This window comes from Trachurus japonicus, chromosome 9, assembly GCF_045865225.1.
Source record: "Trachurus japonicus isolate A0001 chromosome 9, Traja_1.0".
Classification (NCBI taxonomy): Eukaryota; Metazoa; Chordata; class Actinopteri; order Carangiformes; family Carangidae; genus Trachurus; species Trachurus japonicus.
The window spans coordinates 13,638,036-13,658,531 of NC_140915.1; the positions used below are offsets into that span (position 1 = coordinate 13,638,036).

General features: G+C 39.9%; 1 protein-coding gene across 1 annotated transcript; it reads right to left on the reverse strand.

Annotated features, from left to right (window-relative positions):
* Positions 1–542: 542 nt before the first annotated feature.
* Positions 543–16,664, reverse strand: tars1 (threonyl-tRNA synthetase 1). Its single transcript, XM_085786021.1, has 19 exons — positions 16,493–16,664; positions 15,407–15,484; positions 14,877–15,067; positions 13,797–13,920; positions 12,751–12,875; positions 11,893–12,010; positions 11,706–11,770; positions 11,217–11,295; positions 10,823–10,969; positions 10,002–10,100; positions 8,599–8,765; positions 7,669–7,831; positions 6,220–6,357; positions 4,554–4,631; positions 4,369–4,469; positions 3,954–4,058; positions 2,910–2,982; positions 1,293–1,407; positions 543–1,168 (listed from the first exon to the last, which is right to left on the reverse strand). The coding sequence occupies exons 1-19, from the start codon at positions 16,550–16,552 to the stop codon at positions 1,020–1,022; spliced, it is 2,175 nt and encodes a 724-aa protein (XP_085642147.1). The 5' UTR covers positions 16,553–16,664; the 3' UTR covers positions 543–1,019.
* Positions 16,665–20,496: the final 3,832 nt, after the last annotated feature.

Consider the following 20,496-nt stretch of genomic DNA (forward strand, 5'->3'; position numbering starts at 1 on the left):
GCATCAGGTGTTTACCCTCCAGTACATCAACGATTTCCATCCCAGGTGATGACGCACTAGAGGAGGAAGGTGATAAGGATCCACTCCGACCAGACTAATTCACCTCTCTGATGCTCATCTTGCCAATTCCACCTCTCCCTTGTGGAAAATTGGATGTTCTTAGTCTTGAACTATCTAATAATTTTTAGAATAACTTTGGGCTGAATATGGAGAATCCTGAACTGGTGAAGTCAATTTTGACTTTAAAATAACTCCCTTTGATAAGTAATGGGCTGTTAAAGAAGTCGTTTTATGGTACAATTTAAAATATATTGACTCTTCTGTCAGCTGCCAATGTTCTACTTCATTGTTGTGATTATTCAAGTGTATACTTACTAATAATTATTTTCTCTCCAGACAACTATTGGACAGCCTTGTTTACAAAGGGATAATTAAGAAGATACAACTCTGCAGTGAGAATTTGTTGCTGAAATTTCCCCAGTAGCAGAAAAATGTGAGTCTTATCTTGTTTTTTACACCAAAAAAAGCAGGACATGCACATTCAGAATAGACTGTTTAATTATCAAAATTTTAAGTCATGTACAATTCCCTGAAGAAATTATAAACGATACAAACCATTGGTATAAACCATTTCCCCTTAGATTGTTTTGAAAGAGAAATTGTATGGTACAATTTATTCAGTGGTGAAGAAGAGGTGTTCTGTAAAGCTGTTCAGAGACCTAATCCCATGAAGAGCAGATGGGATATTGACAGTTACACTTCAATATATGATGTACAGCAACTATGAGATTTGATGACTGACAACATAGAGACACGGTAACGAGGAAACAGAGGACACCAGGGGCAAATACATAACTGTCAAATCAGAGAAAATGTGATTTCTTACGGACTAGAAGACCAGGCAATGACGTGAAATGAGTTTTATCTCTCGTCAAAAAACTGTTTTTAACCATGTGGCCCTTTAAAAAAAAAAGTTGCCAGATTCAAGGTCGAGCTGATGGCGACGGGTCTGGGAAAGCTCAGAATTCCTCTTCGGCGTTCCGACTCTTGCAGGACTTGAGCTGCTTCAGCCGGTCGATGCACGCCTCCACACTGCGCTCGCCGTGAACTTTGTTATCCCGGGTGCGTACGTTCACAGTGTTGCTCGTCTTCTCTTTCTCTCCCACCACTGTTCCGGCGAGGCAGACGTGCAAAGAGGACAAAAGAAATCAATATCTAGATGGACAGCGAGGAACCGATAAAGGAAGGAAATGGCAGACAGAGAGGAGTGAAAGGAAGTGTGTTGTACTGACCGAGGATGAAGTTGTACTGGGCCAGCTGTGCATTTCTGATCTTTTTGTTCAAAGTGCAGCCGGGGTCGAGATCCACGTCGGTCATGAAGCCGCCGCTGTGGAATTCTTGCTTGACCTGACACATTACAAAGAGAAAGAGTTCAAAATTAATATATTATTCTAACAGATTCCTTCAAATTCTACATTTAACCATTTAGTGCTGGATCAGTGCATCACTACATTTTAGCTACTTGTTTGTGTAATTCATGTTTTCACCAGAACTTCTGCTGAAACTAACAACATCCTTAAATGCTCAAACGTATGTTAACTACCATGTGTGAAGAAAACAAACATGAAATCTCATATTTAAGATTCTAAAAATATATATCAAACAAAGAAGATCTGAATAGTTGGCAACTTCTGTTGACTTATCATTGCAGTTTTAAGGACAATAAATGATCAAATGATTTATGCTCCATACATCAACCTGACTTACTGTAACTATTCAATAAAGGCTTATAACGTTTAAGTGGCACTCACTTTTGGTTTTACCTCGGCCTGTCACAATTATTACATGATTGCCTGATCACAATTATTTTGCATCTTCGTTAAAATTGTTTCCATTCATCTGTATGAAAACAGCTGGATGAAACTAACAGAAATGTCATATTTCCATCACTATTTCCAGTGATTCGTTTTCCACCTTTTGAGGTTTGAACGGTGCTCTTTTAATGTCATCATCATGTTACGCCCCCTTCTTCTTCAGCTGTGGTTTAATGACACATGAGTGGTTTGCCACAAACTGTTTATCTCGAGGCACTTAATTGCTAATATTCGACAGCCGCATTTCAATGAGCATCTATCATGGATTTAGTTGCAAATCCTAAATTCAAACAGAAATGCAGTTGTTTATTCACACGATCCAGTGTTAAATGCCATTAAATGGCTCTTCTTCTTCATAAGGTGTATTAAGAATAAGAATTTCTTTAACTAAGTGGCATGATATGATCCGAAAAAGACAAGTAAATCGTTAATCGCAATTATTTGCATGGCAATTAATCGTCAACTAAAATTTCCTGGTTGCGACAGCCCCAGTTTTACCTGTAAGCAGCAGCTACTCTGGTAGCTTAAATATGAAAGTCTCATACATCCATTATGCCTTTTGCCCAATTAGACCTTTTTCTATTTTAGCGATGTTGCCACCTTCCAAGATCTCAGCAATTACTTTTTGTACAAAGTTATAAGTAATAGCGCCAGTGACATGAACTGTGAAAATAAAACCAAAGTTATAATGAACTATAGTTCCCCTACTAAAACATTCAGAAATATGAGCTTCAGGGCGGTGGGAGTGTTTTATACAGTTTTGTTCAGCCATCCGAATCAAGTTCTATATATTTAAAAGGATATTTCAACACGGCACATAATGGCACAATAAAACAACGACATCACACCAGCGCATGATTCTCGGCTGTGACAATGTGCCTCGGTGGTAAAACACTGATGTCGTAGAAGTAAAGCTACTTCAGAATCAGCTGAGTGTTAAATTAAAGTGCCTGCGATAGCTTCAGGGCTCTTTCCGTACTGTCGCTGTCTCTGAAGTGTGAACATGTACTCCAGCGCGCTGAGGTCAGTGCTTACCTTCTGAGCGTACTCCTCGCAGGTTGGTCCCACAGGTACGACCATGACTTGACGAGGAGAGAGCCACAGAGGCCTGAAATAAAAACAGGACAGATTTGCATTTAGGTGGTTGGTTAGCAGGAACCGCAGCCTGGACACAATCTGTGCAAATATTTACAGCCCGACAGAGCTGTGGCGCTTCTATTTATAACCCATAACTCTGGAAATCCATCAGTGCTCTTAAACAACTGCAGCAAAGATGCCACAAAAGCCAATACTTAAGCACCAAGTCGATGCCAAAAATCTGAAAATGTGACTGTACTCATTTCTCTACAGTACTAGAGATCTTCAGGGATCAACAAAGGCAGGATAATAACTGTACAAGTGTCCTGGTCTGACATCAAACTCAGGCACAGTAAACAATGAGGATGCAGCAACAGGTGCACTGACTTTTTAAATGGATATTTTCACACCATAGGGAGTAGGGAAGCACAATAACTATCGGTACAGATAATTATCCGCCTGATATTGGCCAATAATTATCAGCGACATACACAGATAAGTCAGATAATTACAGTTTTTGCAGATTACTAGAGGAAATTACAATATAATTAGCCAACATTGCCTTGATTTTTCAGATTTTCAGTCCATTTGCCCCCAAAGTTGGTTACAAAACAATAATAAATGTTGATTTTTTAAAGGTCATGACTGTTATTTTTGTTGTGATTACAGTAGTGATGTCGGTTATATTATTTTGTCATTTAGTCAGAGGCAGAGCTATAATGTTAAATTCATCATTTACTCACTACATCTTAACCCTAGGTGTGTATATGAACTATTTATCAGTTACTGGTATCGGCATCAGTTATGAGAAGCAAAAAAAAGTTATCGATATCAGTATTGGTGGAAAAAAACAGTTATTGTGCATCCCTAATAGGGAAGCCACCTTTCGTTGGCGTCATTGTTGGTGTTATGACGTCCCTTACATACAACAAAACAAAACTATTCATGTCCAGAGTCAGCTTCTACTTGACAAATTGACTTTTTAAAAACCTGTGTACAAACCATTTGCCTCCGTAGTTTTCAGTCAGAATAGCAATCATCCTCTCTACTGATCCCAGGATGGCTCTGTGGATGATCACTGGCCTCTTCTTGTCGTCACCATCGTGGCTGCAAAATCATTTGAAGTTTGGGAAAAAAAAAAAAATTAGGAATTCATAGAAAACAAGAAATACACAGGGAAACAACAGTGTTCATCTGGAGAAATTTGCATATTTTCATCATTTACGATTTACTTTTTTTTCCCTTTCCAAGACAGAGGCTGATTAAAATACAGGTTTTACAGCTATAATCAGATTTCTTTACATGAATCTTCTGTATTTGATTATGATAATTGCACTACAAAATATCCAACTATATAACAAGCATCTTCTGTCTGCCTGGTAAAAAAAAAGAAAAGAAAAGAAACATAAAGAGTTACCTGACAAAGGAGAGATTAAAGCGGATCGGGAGCTGGAAATCAAGCTGAATTGTGGCACATTGATGGTACCGACCGATAGCGTCTTTGATCTGTATGTCGATCTGCACACAAAGGAGACGTGATCAGCGGCAGCCCTCCTGCTGTTTCACAGTCTAACTACATCATTAGTACGGCGCACAGCTCACCTTTGGTCCGTAGAAAGCGCCGTCACCTGGGTTGAGAATCCATTTCTCACCGAACTCGTTCAAGCTGTTCTCCAGTTGCTGTTAAAAAAAGCAAGAACAAAAAAACAATTACTGCTTTTGTTGCGATATCTGCGGCTGACCAACAAGTAAACAGTGGTGTCGAGCAGAGCTGTATATTTAGACCTGACATTTTCTTCATCTGGAACTAATCACTGAACTGAGAAATGTTAACGTCTCAATAATATTTTATGGTTGCTTGTGGGAGTTAATGAGGTGAGGGAAACATGCAGCAAGTTCTGTTCCAGCGACGATGCCAAGTTTACGAGTTACTTTTCTGTATATGTAATTTTCCACCTTTGTACATTCGAACATTAATCATAGAAAGTCAGTAGTGAATTTGGAGAATGTTTCCCCCAGAGAAAATTGTCCTAATAGGTCAAGCAAAACAGCTGTACAACTTGTGAGCCATTATAATGTTTTCTTCCATTTGTTTTTTTCCCCCCCTGTATTCCGTAAACTGTGACTGACTGTTAATTAAAGAAATACAGAGAAGTGCACCATCGTTAACACATGCCGTCAGTAGGAAGCAACACAATCTCCATACTGCAGTTTTAGCACTCTCTGGCCTCTTCGGCAACAAACTAATTAATGTAGCTACTGAAACCACTTGATTGAATGTTCATGAAATAAGTGGTACAAATAAAATTTTAAAAAACTTCCACTGTCATCAATAATCACTTCTTCTTCCAAAGACCGCACTTAAAAAACAGCTATAAATTCAAAACCAGAGGAGAAAAACAGAGACAGTGATGAGGGGTAAGCTCTCACTAAAGTGTCATTTATTCAAGTATGAATGCGAGTGCAGTTTCTGGTGATTTGTCGCAGCCCGAGACGAAATAAAAATCTTTCTAGAGGGTCATGGGTGAGGGAAATGGAGCATTTGGTGTTGACAAACAGAGGGTGCATTTCGAAGCAAACGCTACAACATTTTGACACTAAGCAGCCTGCAGCAGATTAAGATGGCAAAACCCACTTGGCGTAGCCGTGACATATGGCTGAGGACAGCAAGCCATAAAAAAAAATTAAGTATTCTGCAAGACAAAAAGTTTCAGGCAGTGTAGAAAATCAAGAGTGGCAAAGTGCACTGAAGAGATCGTATTTCACTGGTGAAATAAAACGCAACATGCCGCATCTCTGTCAGCACATTTTCATCCATTCAGAGCTTGTTTGAGGTGTATTGACAGTGTTTCATCAGAAATCAAAAGTCATTGTCATTCAGTTTAAGTCACTCTTGTTTTTTACTTTGTTAAAGCTAATTCCAACAGATTCCCTGCTCTTTCCCTGAGCAAATTAGATCAGAACCCGTTGATGCAATATGTAGCAGGAGAACCTGATTTGACACTGATTGCAGCGATTTAGTTTCTCCAGGGAAGTCGTTTTTCTGCTTGAGAATTGATGGGAGTTCAACAGAATAAAACCCATTAAAATATAAATGTTCTCTGGGTCTAACAAATCTCACTTTTCCATTTTGCTGTCTAAGGAGCGGCTCTGTAATTTCCATCTTGATAACATCACATATCAGCGTCTGAACTCTCCGGTGACACTTTTGTGTGAAAGTTGTTCACATTTTCAATTATGTGAGAAAAACAAGAGGCTTTCTGATTACCTTCTCTGCCTGTTCCCACACCTCCGGGTCCCCGAGGAACTTCTCCGGCCTTGTGGAGAGGTTCAGTTTGAACGTGAAGCCAAACACGTCATACACAGTCCGCAGGAAGTCCAGGCAGCCCTTGATCTCTTCCTCGATCTGGGATCAAAAACAAAAAATAAGAATTTCTATCATCCATCTGGACATGGCTGCGAGTTTCATTTCTGGCGTAACGTCTGATTTCATCTCTGCTGGGTCCGGTATAACAAGATTTTATGACGCAATCAAAGTGATCTGACTGGAGACATTTAATCATAATGTAGTTGTCATATATTGCTACTGAGTCCCTGTGGGAGTCTTTGAGATCACATGTGATGCAAGTTTTGAGAAAGCATTTTTTGGATGTGAAAAAGGGATATACTAGAAGAACTGAAAAGAAATGACTTTCCTTTGATGAGGTAAGTCTCTCCTAAGAAACACTTTTTAATATTTGTAGGCCACCATCTGGAATCACTGATTATAAATTTAATGGTGGCTATAAGATAAAAAAAAGAGAACATACCCTCTGCAGTCTACTTTAAGTTTGCTTGGATTTTGTGAATAATAAAAAAAGACTAGAGGACTTTGAGAAGAGCTGTTCAGCTGCTGCAGTGACAGAAAAAATTAAAACTGAAACACGTTGAGCACAAAGCATGAGGCAAATAATTAATTAACCATCCAATCCACCGTTATTACTGATAAAGAGAAGACAAAAAAATCCTCTCTGCAAGTTGCTGTGCATTTGAACAAACCAATTAAGAAATCTCGTCTGTCCATTAAAGTGCATCAGTATTAGCACTGCACGTCGGCGGTGGAAGGACTTGACATGTAAGTTTGTACATTAGGCTGCAGCGGCTCATGAGCTGCTCTCGCTTTATCTGAGAATGTGACCGGCCATCCGCCGACACCATTACCTGCATTTACTCAATAAACCTTCCCAGCAGGACAGTGAAAGCAGCCCAGTGGTGAAAGCTTTGTGTACATTAAACAGGTATAAATGATTCTGCACAGAAAGCATCAACTCTGTTACTTGTTTTTTTTTGTCTTAAAGCTGTTTAACTTGCTTTCAAGTAGTTTGGATCATTTTTATTGATCTAAATAAAAAAGTGGAAACATTTATCAGGCATGCTGCCAGGGAAATAAATAAAATCTTGCCAAAATACTGGATAAGAGTCCATTCAGCAGCATCACAGATACTGTCTTTTTTATTCCACTCATTCTTGTTCGCTGTATAAAACCTCACATCTACTATGTATACCCACAATGCCATTACAACTGCCAACGCTTCGGTGAGAGGCTAATGTAGCCTCCAGTCACTGGCCTGCAGCAGAAATGAGGAAAGAGGGCAGCAGAGGTCTGGTGAGCTCAATTTGCTGCTCCCATCAGACTCATATGTCGGCAACAAGGGTGTGTTTTCAGCACAGGCCTCACCTGGTCCATGGAGCAGAAGATGTGAGCGTCGTCCTGCTGGAAGCGGCGCACGCGAGTGAGGCCGGTCAGCGCTCCCGACAGCTCGTTCCTGTGCAGGACGCCAAAGTCGGCCATGCGGATGGGCAACTCCCTCCAGGAGCGTGGCCGGTGATCAAACATCAGACTGGCACCAAACAGACAAACAAGCACAATGTGAAAAAAAAAGGAAAACTTAATATACAACTGCAAACTTTAACCTACACTTATCACAATAGTCGAAAAAATCTCCATTATCTCAATACCACTGATTCAACTGATATTCATCGCTTTAACAAGACATGTTTTCACAATCCATTTCAGTGCGATCACCAGAGGGGCTGCCCATGTGGACGGCACAAAGATTGGGAACAGTGAAAAAGGGAGATAAAAGATTTGAATACAAAGAGCTGCAGTCTGGCTCTTTACACTGCAATGCAGCATTCGGCAGTAAATTGAACTGGGTCATTCAACAACTGAAAACATGGCAAGAGCATCAGTCCATTACAAGCTGAGCTGAACTGGATGACAAACTACTGTAGCAGTGAAATATGAAGCTATTTCACAAAGACTGAGTCGACTGCTGATAACGAAAGGCTTCAGCAAACTCTTATAGAGCTATTCAGGTGTGGCAAAACATTATTTAATGGTTGTCCTTACTTGCCAAAGAACTATGTTTGAGGCTTTTTATGTGGGATAATAAACTAAAAGGTTAAAACATTTTGTATTGTGACAACTGTACAACCGCCTCGCTGATTACAAACACAAGCCAGGGAGAAAAATCTGTTAAACACCAGAGCTAAACTCAATACATCAGTAATGTGCTTTTCCTTCCACTTTATTTTCACGTTCCTTGCTTAAAATTAAAACTTTCAGTTTCATACAAGTCCGACTGTGAGAGAGAGGAGGCCTCACCAGTGTCCAGGGCAGTTCATTGGCTTGAGAGCGAAGGTCTCCTTTTCGGCCTCGAAGGAAAACATGTTCTCACTGTAGTGCTGCCAGTGGCCAGAGGTCTGCCACAGTTTGCTGTTGTAGATGTTGGGTGTCACGACCTCCTGGAAACCCCTCTTCCTGTACTCGCTCTGCCAAAGTAAGAGCAATGTTTTCCCATAAAGAACATTTCACTTTTTAAAAAAAGACTGTTTCGACTTGCATCAAAGAACTCGGCTTCATTTTGGCAGAAAACAACCATTTCTGTCAACGTCAGGGGACTCGCTGTTGAATTGCATATATCCTCTAAAATATAATGTATGTAACTCTGCAGGCAAAAGGCTGGGATTTTAAAAAGTGAACTACTTCGATGAATGTTTCATCCTTCTGCTCCATTAATTCTCCAGTTTGTTTACACTATAAAAAGGGATCTGGGGAAAACTAATAGGTTCTTTATTGCACTTTGGGTTTGTCTGTTTCGTTTTCTATCATATTTAAAATTCAAAACAGACAGCTGATAGCGACAATAAAGTAAACTAAGGTAATTTATTTAAAATCCTGACAGTCATAGATGCTACAAACATTTGGATGTTTGAGGTGTTTTGTTGCTTGTACAAGCAGAGCCTTTTTTAAACAGATCTCATTATGCTAAATCTCCTCAGTCAGAAATCTATTTTACCACATTAAAGTGAAATTACATCCAATGTGCGCTGCTTTGTGACTACACTGAACAACAAGAAAGTGAATGCTTTAAATCATGTTGATGTCTATGGCTTTTTTGTAACAGAGAGAGAGCAACACTGTCAATCATGTCTGCTTTACATGTTTCAATTTACTCCACATAAATGGCTATGAATAATAAGTTTGTGTTCAAAGGTTGGCTTCACACTGAGTTAGGTTTTTCTATTACCTGGCAAAAAATGAGAAACGTTGTATGGAGCACACAAACCCATTAGATGTGGCCTTTTATTTACTGTACAGCATTATCTATTGTTCGATATAAGGCTGCAATTTATTGTTTTTAATGCACGAGTTAATGTTCTATAGTTAATTTGTTTTAACCTGTAGCATATTTTATATGCCATGCCTCTGAGACTTGATTTGTCAGCCCTAACTTTATCATTTCCAAAACCAGGACATAAAAAACTCTATCATCAACATATTGTTGAATCTATAAAAGAATATTGTGCTTAAAGTGGTTTTAAATTGCAGCAATATATCTTGTGGATACATAAAACTGTTGTTCTTGTTGTTGTTGTTGCTAAGGCCAACTAAAGGAAGAAATCTGTTCTCTTCTCTGCCAACTTCCTTCCTTCCTAGCAACATCTGTCCTCTTGTGTGTCTTAAGGTTTAGAGTGAGATCACAGCAATTATGACAGCAGACTTACTCTGATGAACTCAATCAGGGTGTTGTAGATGAAGGCTCCCTTTGGCAGGAAGAAGCAGCTCCCTGGACTCAAATCATGGAAGAAGAACAGGTCCTGCTCCTGAATTTAAAAAACAAAAAAAAAGGTGTTGCTGAAAGGAGCCACGACTCAGGCAAAACCGGTTTCAATTTAAAGTAATGTAGCAGTAATAAAGTCACAACCTGTTTTTCCACACCTGTGATTGTTTTGACTGAATGGCACAGAGAAAATAACACACCCTGAACTGTCATGCAGATTCCCATACATACAAGCTGCTCCTTATATTAACAAGCTTCACACTGAATGCAGTCTTGTGACATGGAATCATTTTGTCATCGCTCAAAGCTGAAAATAGGTCATGGGGAATGTTTCTAGCATGTCATCCTCAGTTTTTCTTTCTACATTACACAGCAAATAGGTGACACTTTCTAAAGAGATTGTCTTTGACATTTAACAAAAAAACAAACATCAAAAAGCTTTCTTCCTGTAGAATAATTGTTCTTTAGCAAGAAGTGCTTTTTATACCGCTGCAAATGCACAAGTTACCATTTTCAGACTTTGGCTTTGGAAATCTTGTTTGTTAAGAAGGTGTGATTTGGTTTGGTGCATCAGTCACACATCAAATCCATTCCTGACTCTTATCACTTCTGAAGTTTTCCTTCCTGTATTTCATAACTTATGCAACTCTGCAGCTCCACAAACCGGAACTAACCTTTGTAAGAATAAAATCTTTTGGAGACCGTTTTAAAAATTCTCTTTTTTTTCTCCTCTAAACGTCAGCCTCTTCATATTTCGGTACATACCCGGCCCAGTTTGCGGTGATCTCTGTTCTTGGCTTCCTCCTGAAACTTCTCCCATTCTTTGAGCATTTTGGGGTCAGGGAAGGAGATCCCGTAGATCCTCTGGAGGGTTTCCATGTCCGCCTTACCCTCCCAGTATGTAGATGAATTCTAGCACACCACACACAGGGAGTACGTTAGCTTTCATCATTCTTTTGGGTGCATCAAATCCCTTGAGGATAAAATATAAAGGTAGCTCTAGGAATGGGGACATTCATGGTTGCTGCAAGACATCTAGGGTGCAGAAAAGAGCACTTGAAATCCAATCTAGTTTCAGCAATATTGAATCTACCTCCATACTTCAACAACTGTGCTTTTCTGTAAGAAATGTACAGCTGAAAATGAAAAAAAAACTCACCTTGTGGATCTTAAGTGCCTTGATTTTGCCAGTGTGTCTCACATGGGGCCCCCGACACAAGTCAATTAAGGGACCACACCTGAAATTGCAAGCTGCATATTTTAGAAAAATGCCCAATACCAAATCTTTAAAAAAGCAGTTACACATATATCTTCCCATTCTTAATAAAAGGAGAAACCTATTTCTTTAAACAACATGGCTCAGTTTAACTAATGTTACTCACATGGGAATAAATTTTTTATTTATTGGGGACTATTTTCAGCTGCGTATTTGGTGCAATAATGAGGATTTCTGGAAGCAGCAAGATGGTGTGTGTGGCAGCACAGGCTCAAAATAAACTGCAGCGCCTGAGTTCATCGTAATGAAGGAACATGACATGTCACCCAATGCCAGTGCCATGCTGTGTGGCTTATTTGTGTCTTTAAATGGGATTTTTTGACAATAAGTAATTCTGAGAATAACTACAACATTTACAAGAACCGTCCTCACCTGTAAACTGTGGTGGTGGGAGTGGTGACCTTCTCGTTCAGAATGCGGCATTTAAACTTGTTGTACTGTAAAGGACAAGAGGTGCTTTAAAAGTTACGGCACTTGTGCGGTGCTCCTCATACCTTATTTTTGTATGGACGTGTGTGTGTGTCTGTGTGTGTTTGTGTGTATGAGTACTTCAAAGTACCTTGAACATTTCCAACAAAGTCTCCTTCTTTATCTCCAGCCTCTCGAAGGGCTGCTTCTCCTTGATGATTTTCTTACACAAGTTTTCCAAACAGGGAAAGTCATTGCTCGATACACCCCTGTCCGACACGTCAAGAGATAAACAAAAACAGTCAACAATGACGTTCTTGCCTAGAAGCCTGAATTAATATGCAAATTGTCTCTATTTGCAAAATTTAGTCTGCAAGAGTTTCCAGAGGGCATAAAGGATTTGACCAGACCTTTTTTCCCACCAATGTAATTCTTTGACTTCAACAAACTGATAACCTCTGCCAAGCATGGGCAAATACTTTAAAGTCCTTGGCTTTAGGGCTTGAGCAATGTCAAAATATCCTTGCAAAAAAACAGTCTCTAAGAATGCCATTAGCATAAAATGACTTCATTAAAGAGGTTGTAGAATTAATTAGATGGCGCTCCTCACACTCTCCTGCAGCCTGAAGCAGGGAGAAATGCATCTGTTTCAGGGAAAGGTCAAGTGAAAAGTTGTTTACGAGGAAGAAGTGCTCAAATTTCTGAGGGCGTCTCAACACGCTGTCAAAGCGCCACTGAAGTAATCTTCAGTTCTGTGGTTTTTTTTACAGATATCTTTCAATATCCATCTCGAAAAGGATGTCATTTCAAATCCACACCCAGGAAAAATCCAGCAGCTTGACAGCATTAGTGTCATTACAATCCACCTGTTTTGTGTTTGCTACCTGTTCAGACACTGAGAGTAACTGACAGCCGCTGAGCCTTGAAATGCACAACAAAATAACACTGACAGCTGCCTAACACTGCTAATTATACAGAAAAATATCAACCCCAAGCCTCAGCAACTCACTCGTTCTCCTCCAGGAACATGTCGTAGTAAAAGCCGCTCTCGATGGGGGGACCGTAGCACAGGCAGCCTCCATACACCTTCTCCATGGCTTCACCCAAGATGTGGGCGCTGGAGTGCCAATAAACCTACACAATGTACAAACAATAGTACCCAATTAGCAAAACAGAAGTCAAGTCAATACATTTATTGTGTTTAAGGAGTACTGACTGTGCCAGAAAATCAAGTTTCTTGTCACTGTTAATGTCTGTGATTGAGTGTAAGCAGCAGGTTTGTTGAAGCCTTTGGGAAGATGCAAACCACATGAGCAGTGTACAGCGTAACACATACACACACACACAACAAAATATGCTAAATCCTTTTTTGATTTTTTTTGTCGCTATCCTATTAGAGAGACCAGTTGCTGTCATTTTAACGACAACACATGATTGCTCACAATTGTTTATACTCTCACATCTCCATTTAATGTATTTGTGGCTCAGACCACAGAGCTTTGTGGTTTGTTATTATTGATTGTAAACTGCTAATTTATATCTTTAACCTTGGATGCTCAGGTACACGGGCCTAACTGAATATACACAGGACTGAACAAATTCTTCAATATGATGTGCAGAAAAAAAATACTAATTCATATTTTCACCTCAGAGAATAAAGTGTATATTCTTCCTATAATTCGTAGAACTGGTGAAGAAAAGATCATGGTCATCATCATTCTGAATTCTCAACTGAGGTTTTAAAGACGCAAAATGTGAAAAAATGTTGTAATTTCTTCTGCTTCTTCTTCAAGGAATGCACTCATACATACATTAACCAATATAAAGAAATTAAAAGAAAAAAAGAAAGAAATATCTCCATAGACATTCTCAAATTGAGCCATAAAGCAGAGCATTGTCAGTTCAGTGATGAGAAAAGTATGAACCCAGAGAGAGAGGTGTTTAAGATGAACTGGCTGTACCTACCTCTCCTCAACTAACCCATACAAAGGGTGAAAAAAAAAGAAGACATTTTTTCATATACAGTGTTTTAGACCAAGGCTGAAGTGTACTTACAGCTTGAGCTTCCTCGTCATCAAACTTGAGCAACTGCAGGCTGCAGTCATCCTCCAGAGGTCTGTCGAGGTCCCACACACCGTTGTTCACTTTGGCAATCACTGTGTTGTCAGCGAGGCCTTGACTGAACCAAAGAAATAAAAAATATTCCATCAATGTTATGTTTATTACATATCCCATATATCAAAAGGACATACATATTAAATTCAACCCCACAATATGATATCATTAAAATGGCCAATAAGTGATATATATTGATGTACTTCCCAGCCTCCACACACCGCCTGGGTTTTGTGTGCTACCAGGATCTAATCATGTGACCCAGTGTCAACAACAGCTGTATTGTATTGTTAGGTGCAGTGTGGCTCCTCCGACAAGGTGTGTGTTGGTTTGAGATAAAGCTCGCACACTACAGCGCCATTTCTCTTTAGTTTTCCACCCATGCCTCCGAAACTTAAATATAAAACCGTCCAATTATCTTGATAATGAGAATTTTAGGACCTAACACCAGACGTATGGATCACTGAAGGTTAAACACACCGGCAGCCATATAAAGAAACTCCAGAGGGATCCAAGTCATATAGAGCGCAGAGCCGGCCTCCACTCTCACAGTGATGGTGATGGAGCTCCTGACATTTCCTCAAGCTTTCCACTGTGGTTTCTGTGCAGTCTGTTATGTGCCCAGAGGATATCAACATTTAATCTCTGTTACGCACTCTTAGCACGTATTCTATACTACACCATGATGGATGGGAGCTCAATTTCAGTCTTTGCAAAACCAGAGTTTCTCCTTCTTTAAACGGTAATGAGGTTTTTTTTTTTTTTTGCCTAAGTATGTCCTTGTCTTCAACAAACAGCAAAAGGTTGGCGGGTGTCATTTTCAGTTATTGTTTTCATAATGTGGGTGTTGTGAAGTCTTTTGAAACTGTAACAATGATTACAAGCTGTACAAATAAATTTGACAGCTAATCTTTGAAAATTAAATTCCTGAGTCATCCTTGAGGCTCTTTTGTGCCACATGGAAGTGTGACACCGCATTAAATAGGAAACAATTACATGTAGTCGCATCATCACACCGACCTGATTCCACAGGCCACCTGGTACGGTGTTGTCTTCCAGGACTCGGCCTCCACCACCTTTCCGTCGGGAAGGGTCACCTTGATGGCTCGGCTATCCTTCGCAGCCCTCTCTGCCAACAGAGCCTCGTGCTCGGCTTTCAGCTTGTTGTACAAAGACAGACGCTCATCGATGTACTGAGGTGGCGGGGAGAGCTAAACAAAAACAATAAAAATCACACATTACACACATTACACTGGCTGAACCCAAAATACAACTTATGGTACCCGACACCAAAAGTATCTTGGGAAAACTCCTTGCTAAGTCCTGGTGTTTAATTGGTGGCATTTAGACATAGAAGCCTATGCAGTGTTTACCAGACTAATTTGTGGTAGTCATGAATGGAAACAAATGTAGAGTATTAGAGGACAGCTATTACTGTAGATGTGCAAGAATGCAACAACAAATCAACGTTAATTCTTGACTGCTCTTCTTGCAAAACAAGTCTACAAATAACATTGACATACTTTCAGACAATTGATTTTGCAACTCACCTCAGTCTTGCCTCCTGAGTCTCCAGCTCCACCTTTAGCCTTCTTCTTTCCTCCTTCTTTACCACTTTCAGTTCCCCCCTTTCCAAATAATAATACAAAAAAAATCACATGATTAGGTCAGCTGAGTTTCTCCCAACAATAAACCTGAAGAAGCACATATTTAGTATGAAGCTACTGTAGTATTAAGACACAACCCAGTCTTTACACAGTGTTAGCAAGGCACGCACACACCTACACAAGGTTTCATATAACAATGGTAACATACAGTACAGCTATTATCATGAACAAGGACACTCCAACTCTATACATACATTATATATTAAGATTAAGATTAACTTTATTGTACTCAAAGAGGAACACAGACTCAGTTTGGAGCTGACAGTATCTTTAAAGCGCTCAGCAAATAAATAGATGATTCACAACATGATTCAACATGATCAACATACACCCTGTAAGCATATGGCTTATGACCAATTGGAAGAAGTGTTGTTGGAAAAAACCAGTAAGTGATCCAATAAGGACTTATAAATGTCTCCCCCACCTGACAGCTACAACCATCAGAGTTATTATTAGAAATTTGAAGAAGCACAAATCAGTTTATAAGAGTAACCAATATAGGCTTTAAAATCAGCCACCTGCAGTATGCCGAATGAATTAGACATTATAAGTGCTTCTTTAACAAGTCTAAAGATTGCTCATTTGTGTGTGCAGACAATGCCGATGAGCCCTTAAAAGTTAAATTAGCAGATTTTTGTATTGAGTTTCCTCTCTGAAAGCTACATTGATAAGTTAAGCTAGCCGGCTGGAAATAGCCTGCACGATTACAATGTGGTTACTATCTATCACCCCACTTTAATAGAACAAAGAAAACAGCACTAATGCTTCTTCTGTCATCTTGTTAAAAAAGGGAGCATTAAAGCCAACACAGCCTTAGATTTAGAAAAGTAAGATAGCCGTAACGTTAGCAGCAGCACATTGCCGGTGGCTAACGTTAAATGACAGCATGAACCTGACACAAGCGGCTAACGGCTAACTGCTACCAAGTTGTACCCAAACGTCAGGGTTAGAAAGTCGAGAAAGACTCACCTTTTTCCCCGCGTCCACCTTCAGTTCGCTCATTTTATCCACCACAGTCTGGTCAGCCATCACCTGTGAAAAGCTACCGCACTGTTGGATAGGATAACTTGGGTAAAAAAAAAAGCAAAAGTCGTGAAGAAATGTGCACAGTCTGCTAGCAAAGTAAGGGTGCCGGGTGAGGACCGGTGGTGGTGGTGACGTATCCCGGATATTGCGATTCTGATGCAACATTGCCGTAGTAGGCGTAGCTTCATATGACAGAGGATATGGCAAGCCGTTTGAGCATTTATTCCATATCCTTGATATCAGGCTTCAGTGTCATTCACTAGTTTGACTACTATCAGCACTAGTTGGATACCTGGCCACACTAGTTAGACATTTTGTCCAACTAGTTGAACAAAGAGTCTTACTAGTCACTCTTTTTCAGCAACTAGTGACACTTTTGTCAAGCTAGTAACAACATAAGCCTTACTAGTGAAGCCAGAAGCCACACTAGTGGCACCAAAATACAAACTATACAGCATTTTGACAGACTTGTGGCCCTCTGGGCTCAACTAGCAATGCTCAAAGTCTTACTAGTGAACTACAAAAGTGCTGACTAGCTAACTAGTAGCGACAATTCACCTCACTAGTTTGCTAGTAAGCTCAAGTTATTTACACAAGTTACACTTGTAAGAGCCAAAATCATCACTAGTGTGACTAGATAGCGATTTGCCCCTTACTAGTTAAACTAGGAAAAGTCTCCTTGACCATACTAGTTAACTAGTGGGGCTTAAAATGTTTACTAGTCGAACTAGAGGAATCTGAAATGCTCACTAGTTCAACTAGTAACACCTTATTGAGCTCACTAGTTAACTAGTGGGGCTTAAATGTTTACTAGTTGAACTAGTGACACTGACATGCGCACTAGTCACACATGTAACACATCTTTTTGACCTCACTAGTTAAAACTAGCAGAGCTAGACTTATTTCTAGTTGAAACTAGTGGAAGCAAAAATGTCAACTAGTCACACTAACACCAAATGGTAATTAGGGGGGCGGAATATGATTATAAATGGTTGAATCTTACTGGTTCTCCAACATGAATGCCACCTAGGGGAGCTTAACCCTTTAAAGCCTGGGGAACTTTTAATCCTCTGGTCCTGTTGCATATCTCCTGCTCCAGTTTTTAGCCGCAATTTTTAACATCACACCCATGTCAAATTAAAAACCAGGTATAATAGTTTTTTTTTCTCTGTTACGTAGGGTTAGGTGTCTTCCAATGAATGATGTGTAATTGCATCAATATTTTTAATTATCAAACCCTTTCATGGCCTATTTAGTAAGGGCTGCTATCTGTCATAAAAATATTGAAAAACGGCTTTCAATCAAAAAATGTAAAAATAATTAAATAAATAGTGTCATTTTTTCCAACTATCATGAAAAAAAGGCATGTCTGCCTTTGAACAGTGCTGACATTGATTTGTTTGCTTATAGTTTGCTGGAGCATTTCTTTTCCATTTCATATAGCCATATAGCTAACCGTTCCGTTTCTTGTGACATGTTGGTTAAAAGGCATGATTCATGTGACTTTGTGCACAAAAACATGACATCATGATACATATGGCTAGAGAAGAGTTGAAAGACCATCATATGTTTAAACCGGACCTCAATTGACCAAGGGAAAGTGGTAGAATAATCTGATATTTTAGTTGGAGTTTTGAAAAAAGCCAGGTAAACTAGTGTTACAAGTGCTACTAGTGGCACTAGTAACACTTGCAACTGCTTAGACTACTGTTACTAGTGCTACTAGTGGCACTAGTAACACTTTGCAACTAGTAACTAGTGTTACTAGTGCTACTAGTGGCACTAGTAACATTTTGCAACTAGTAACACTAGTGTTACTAGTGCTACTAGTGGCACTAGTAACACTTGCAACTGCTAGACTACTGTTACTAGTGCTACTAGTGGCACTAGTAACACTTGCAACTGCTAGACTACTGTTACTAGTGCTACTAGTGGCACTAGTAACACTTGCAACTGCTAAACTACTGTTACTAGTGCTACTAGTGGCACTAGTAACATTTGCAACTAGTAAACTAGTGTTACTAGTGCTACTAGTGGCACTAGTAACACTTGCAACTGCTAGACTACTGTTACTAGTGCTACTAGTGGCACTAGTAACACTAGTAACATTTGCAACTGCTAAACTACTGTTACTAGTGCTACTAGTGGCACTAGTAACATTTGCAACTAGTAAACTAGTGTTACTAGTGCTACTAGTGGCACTAGTAACACTTGCAACTGCTAGACTACTGTTACTAGTGCTACTAGTGGCACTAGTAACACTTGCAACTGCTAGACTACTGTTACTAGTGCTACTAGTGGCACTAGTAACACTTGCAACTGCTAAACTACTGTTACTAGTGCTACTAGTGGCACTAGTAACATTTGCAACTAGTAAACTAGTGTTACTAGTGCTACTAGTGGCACTAGTTTACCAGTTGCAATAGTTCTACTAGTGTCACTAGTGCCACTAGTAGCGCTAGTGACACTAGTTTACCAGTTGCAGTAGTTCTACTAGTGTCACTAGTGCCACTAGTAGCGCTAGTGACACTAGTTTACCAGTTGCAATAGTTCTACTAGTGTCACTAGTAGCGCTAGTGACACTAGTTTACCAGTTGCAGTAGTTCTACTAGTGTCACTAGTGCCACTAGTAGCGCTAGTGACACTAGTTTACCAGTTGCAATAGTTCTACTAGTGTCACTAGTGCCACTAGTAACGCTAGTGACACTAGTTTACCAGTTGCAGTAGTTCTACTAGTGTCACTAGTAGCGCTAGTGACACTAGTTTACCAGTTGCAATAGTTCTACTAGTGTCACTAGTAGCGCTAGTGACAGTTTACCAGTTGCAGTAGTTCTACTAGTGTCACTAGTAGCGCTAGTGACACTAGTTTACCAGTTGCAGTAGTTCTACTAGTGTCACTAGTGCCACTAGTAGCGCTAGTGACACTAGTTTACCAGTTGCAATAGTCCTACTAGTGTCCACTAGTGTCACTAGTAGCGCTAGTGACCACTAGTTTACCAGTTGCAGTAGTTTCTACTAGTGTCACTAGTGCCACTAGTAGCGCTAGTGACACTAGTTTACCAGTTGCAATAGTTCTACTAGTGTCACTAGTAGCTAGTGACACTAGTTTACCAGTTGCAGTAGTTCTACTAGTGTCACTAGTGCCACTAGTAGCGCTAGTGACACTAGTTTACCAGTTGCAGTAGTTCAACTAGTGTCACTAGCGCTACTAGTGACACTAGTAGGACTATTGCAGTAGTTCTACTAGTGTCACTAGTGCCACTAGTAGCGCTAGTGACACTAGTTTTACCAGTTGCAATAGTTCTACTAGTGTCACTAGTAGCGCTAGTGACACTAGTTTACCAGTTGCAGTAGTTCTACTAGTGTCACTAGTAGCGCTAGTGACACTCGTTTACCAGTTGCAATAGTCCCTACTAGTGTCACTAGTGTCACTAGTAGCGCTAGTGACACTAGTTTACCAGTTGCAGTAGTTCGACTATAGTGTCACTAAGTAGCGCTAGTGACACTAGTATACCAGTTGCAATAGTTCTACTAGTGTCACTAGTGCCACTAGTAGCGCTAGTGACACTAGTTTACCAGTTGCAGTAGTTCTACTAGTGTCACTAGTGCCACTAGTAGCGCTAGTGACACTAGTTTACCAGTTGCAATAGTCCTACTAGTGTCACTAGTGTCACTAGTAGCGCTAGTGACACTAGTTTACCAGTTGCAGTAGTTCTACTAGTGTCACTAGTGCCACTAGCGCTAGTGACACTAGTTTACCAGTTGCAGTAGTTCTACTAGTGTCACTAGTAGCGCTAGTGACACTAGTTTACCAGTTGCAGTAGTTCTACTAGTGTCACTAGTGCCACTAGTAGCGCTAGTGACACTAGTTTACCAGTTGCAATAGTTCTACTAGTGTCACTAGTAGCGCTAGTGACACTAGTTTACCAGTTGCAGTAGTTCTACTA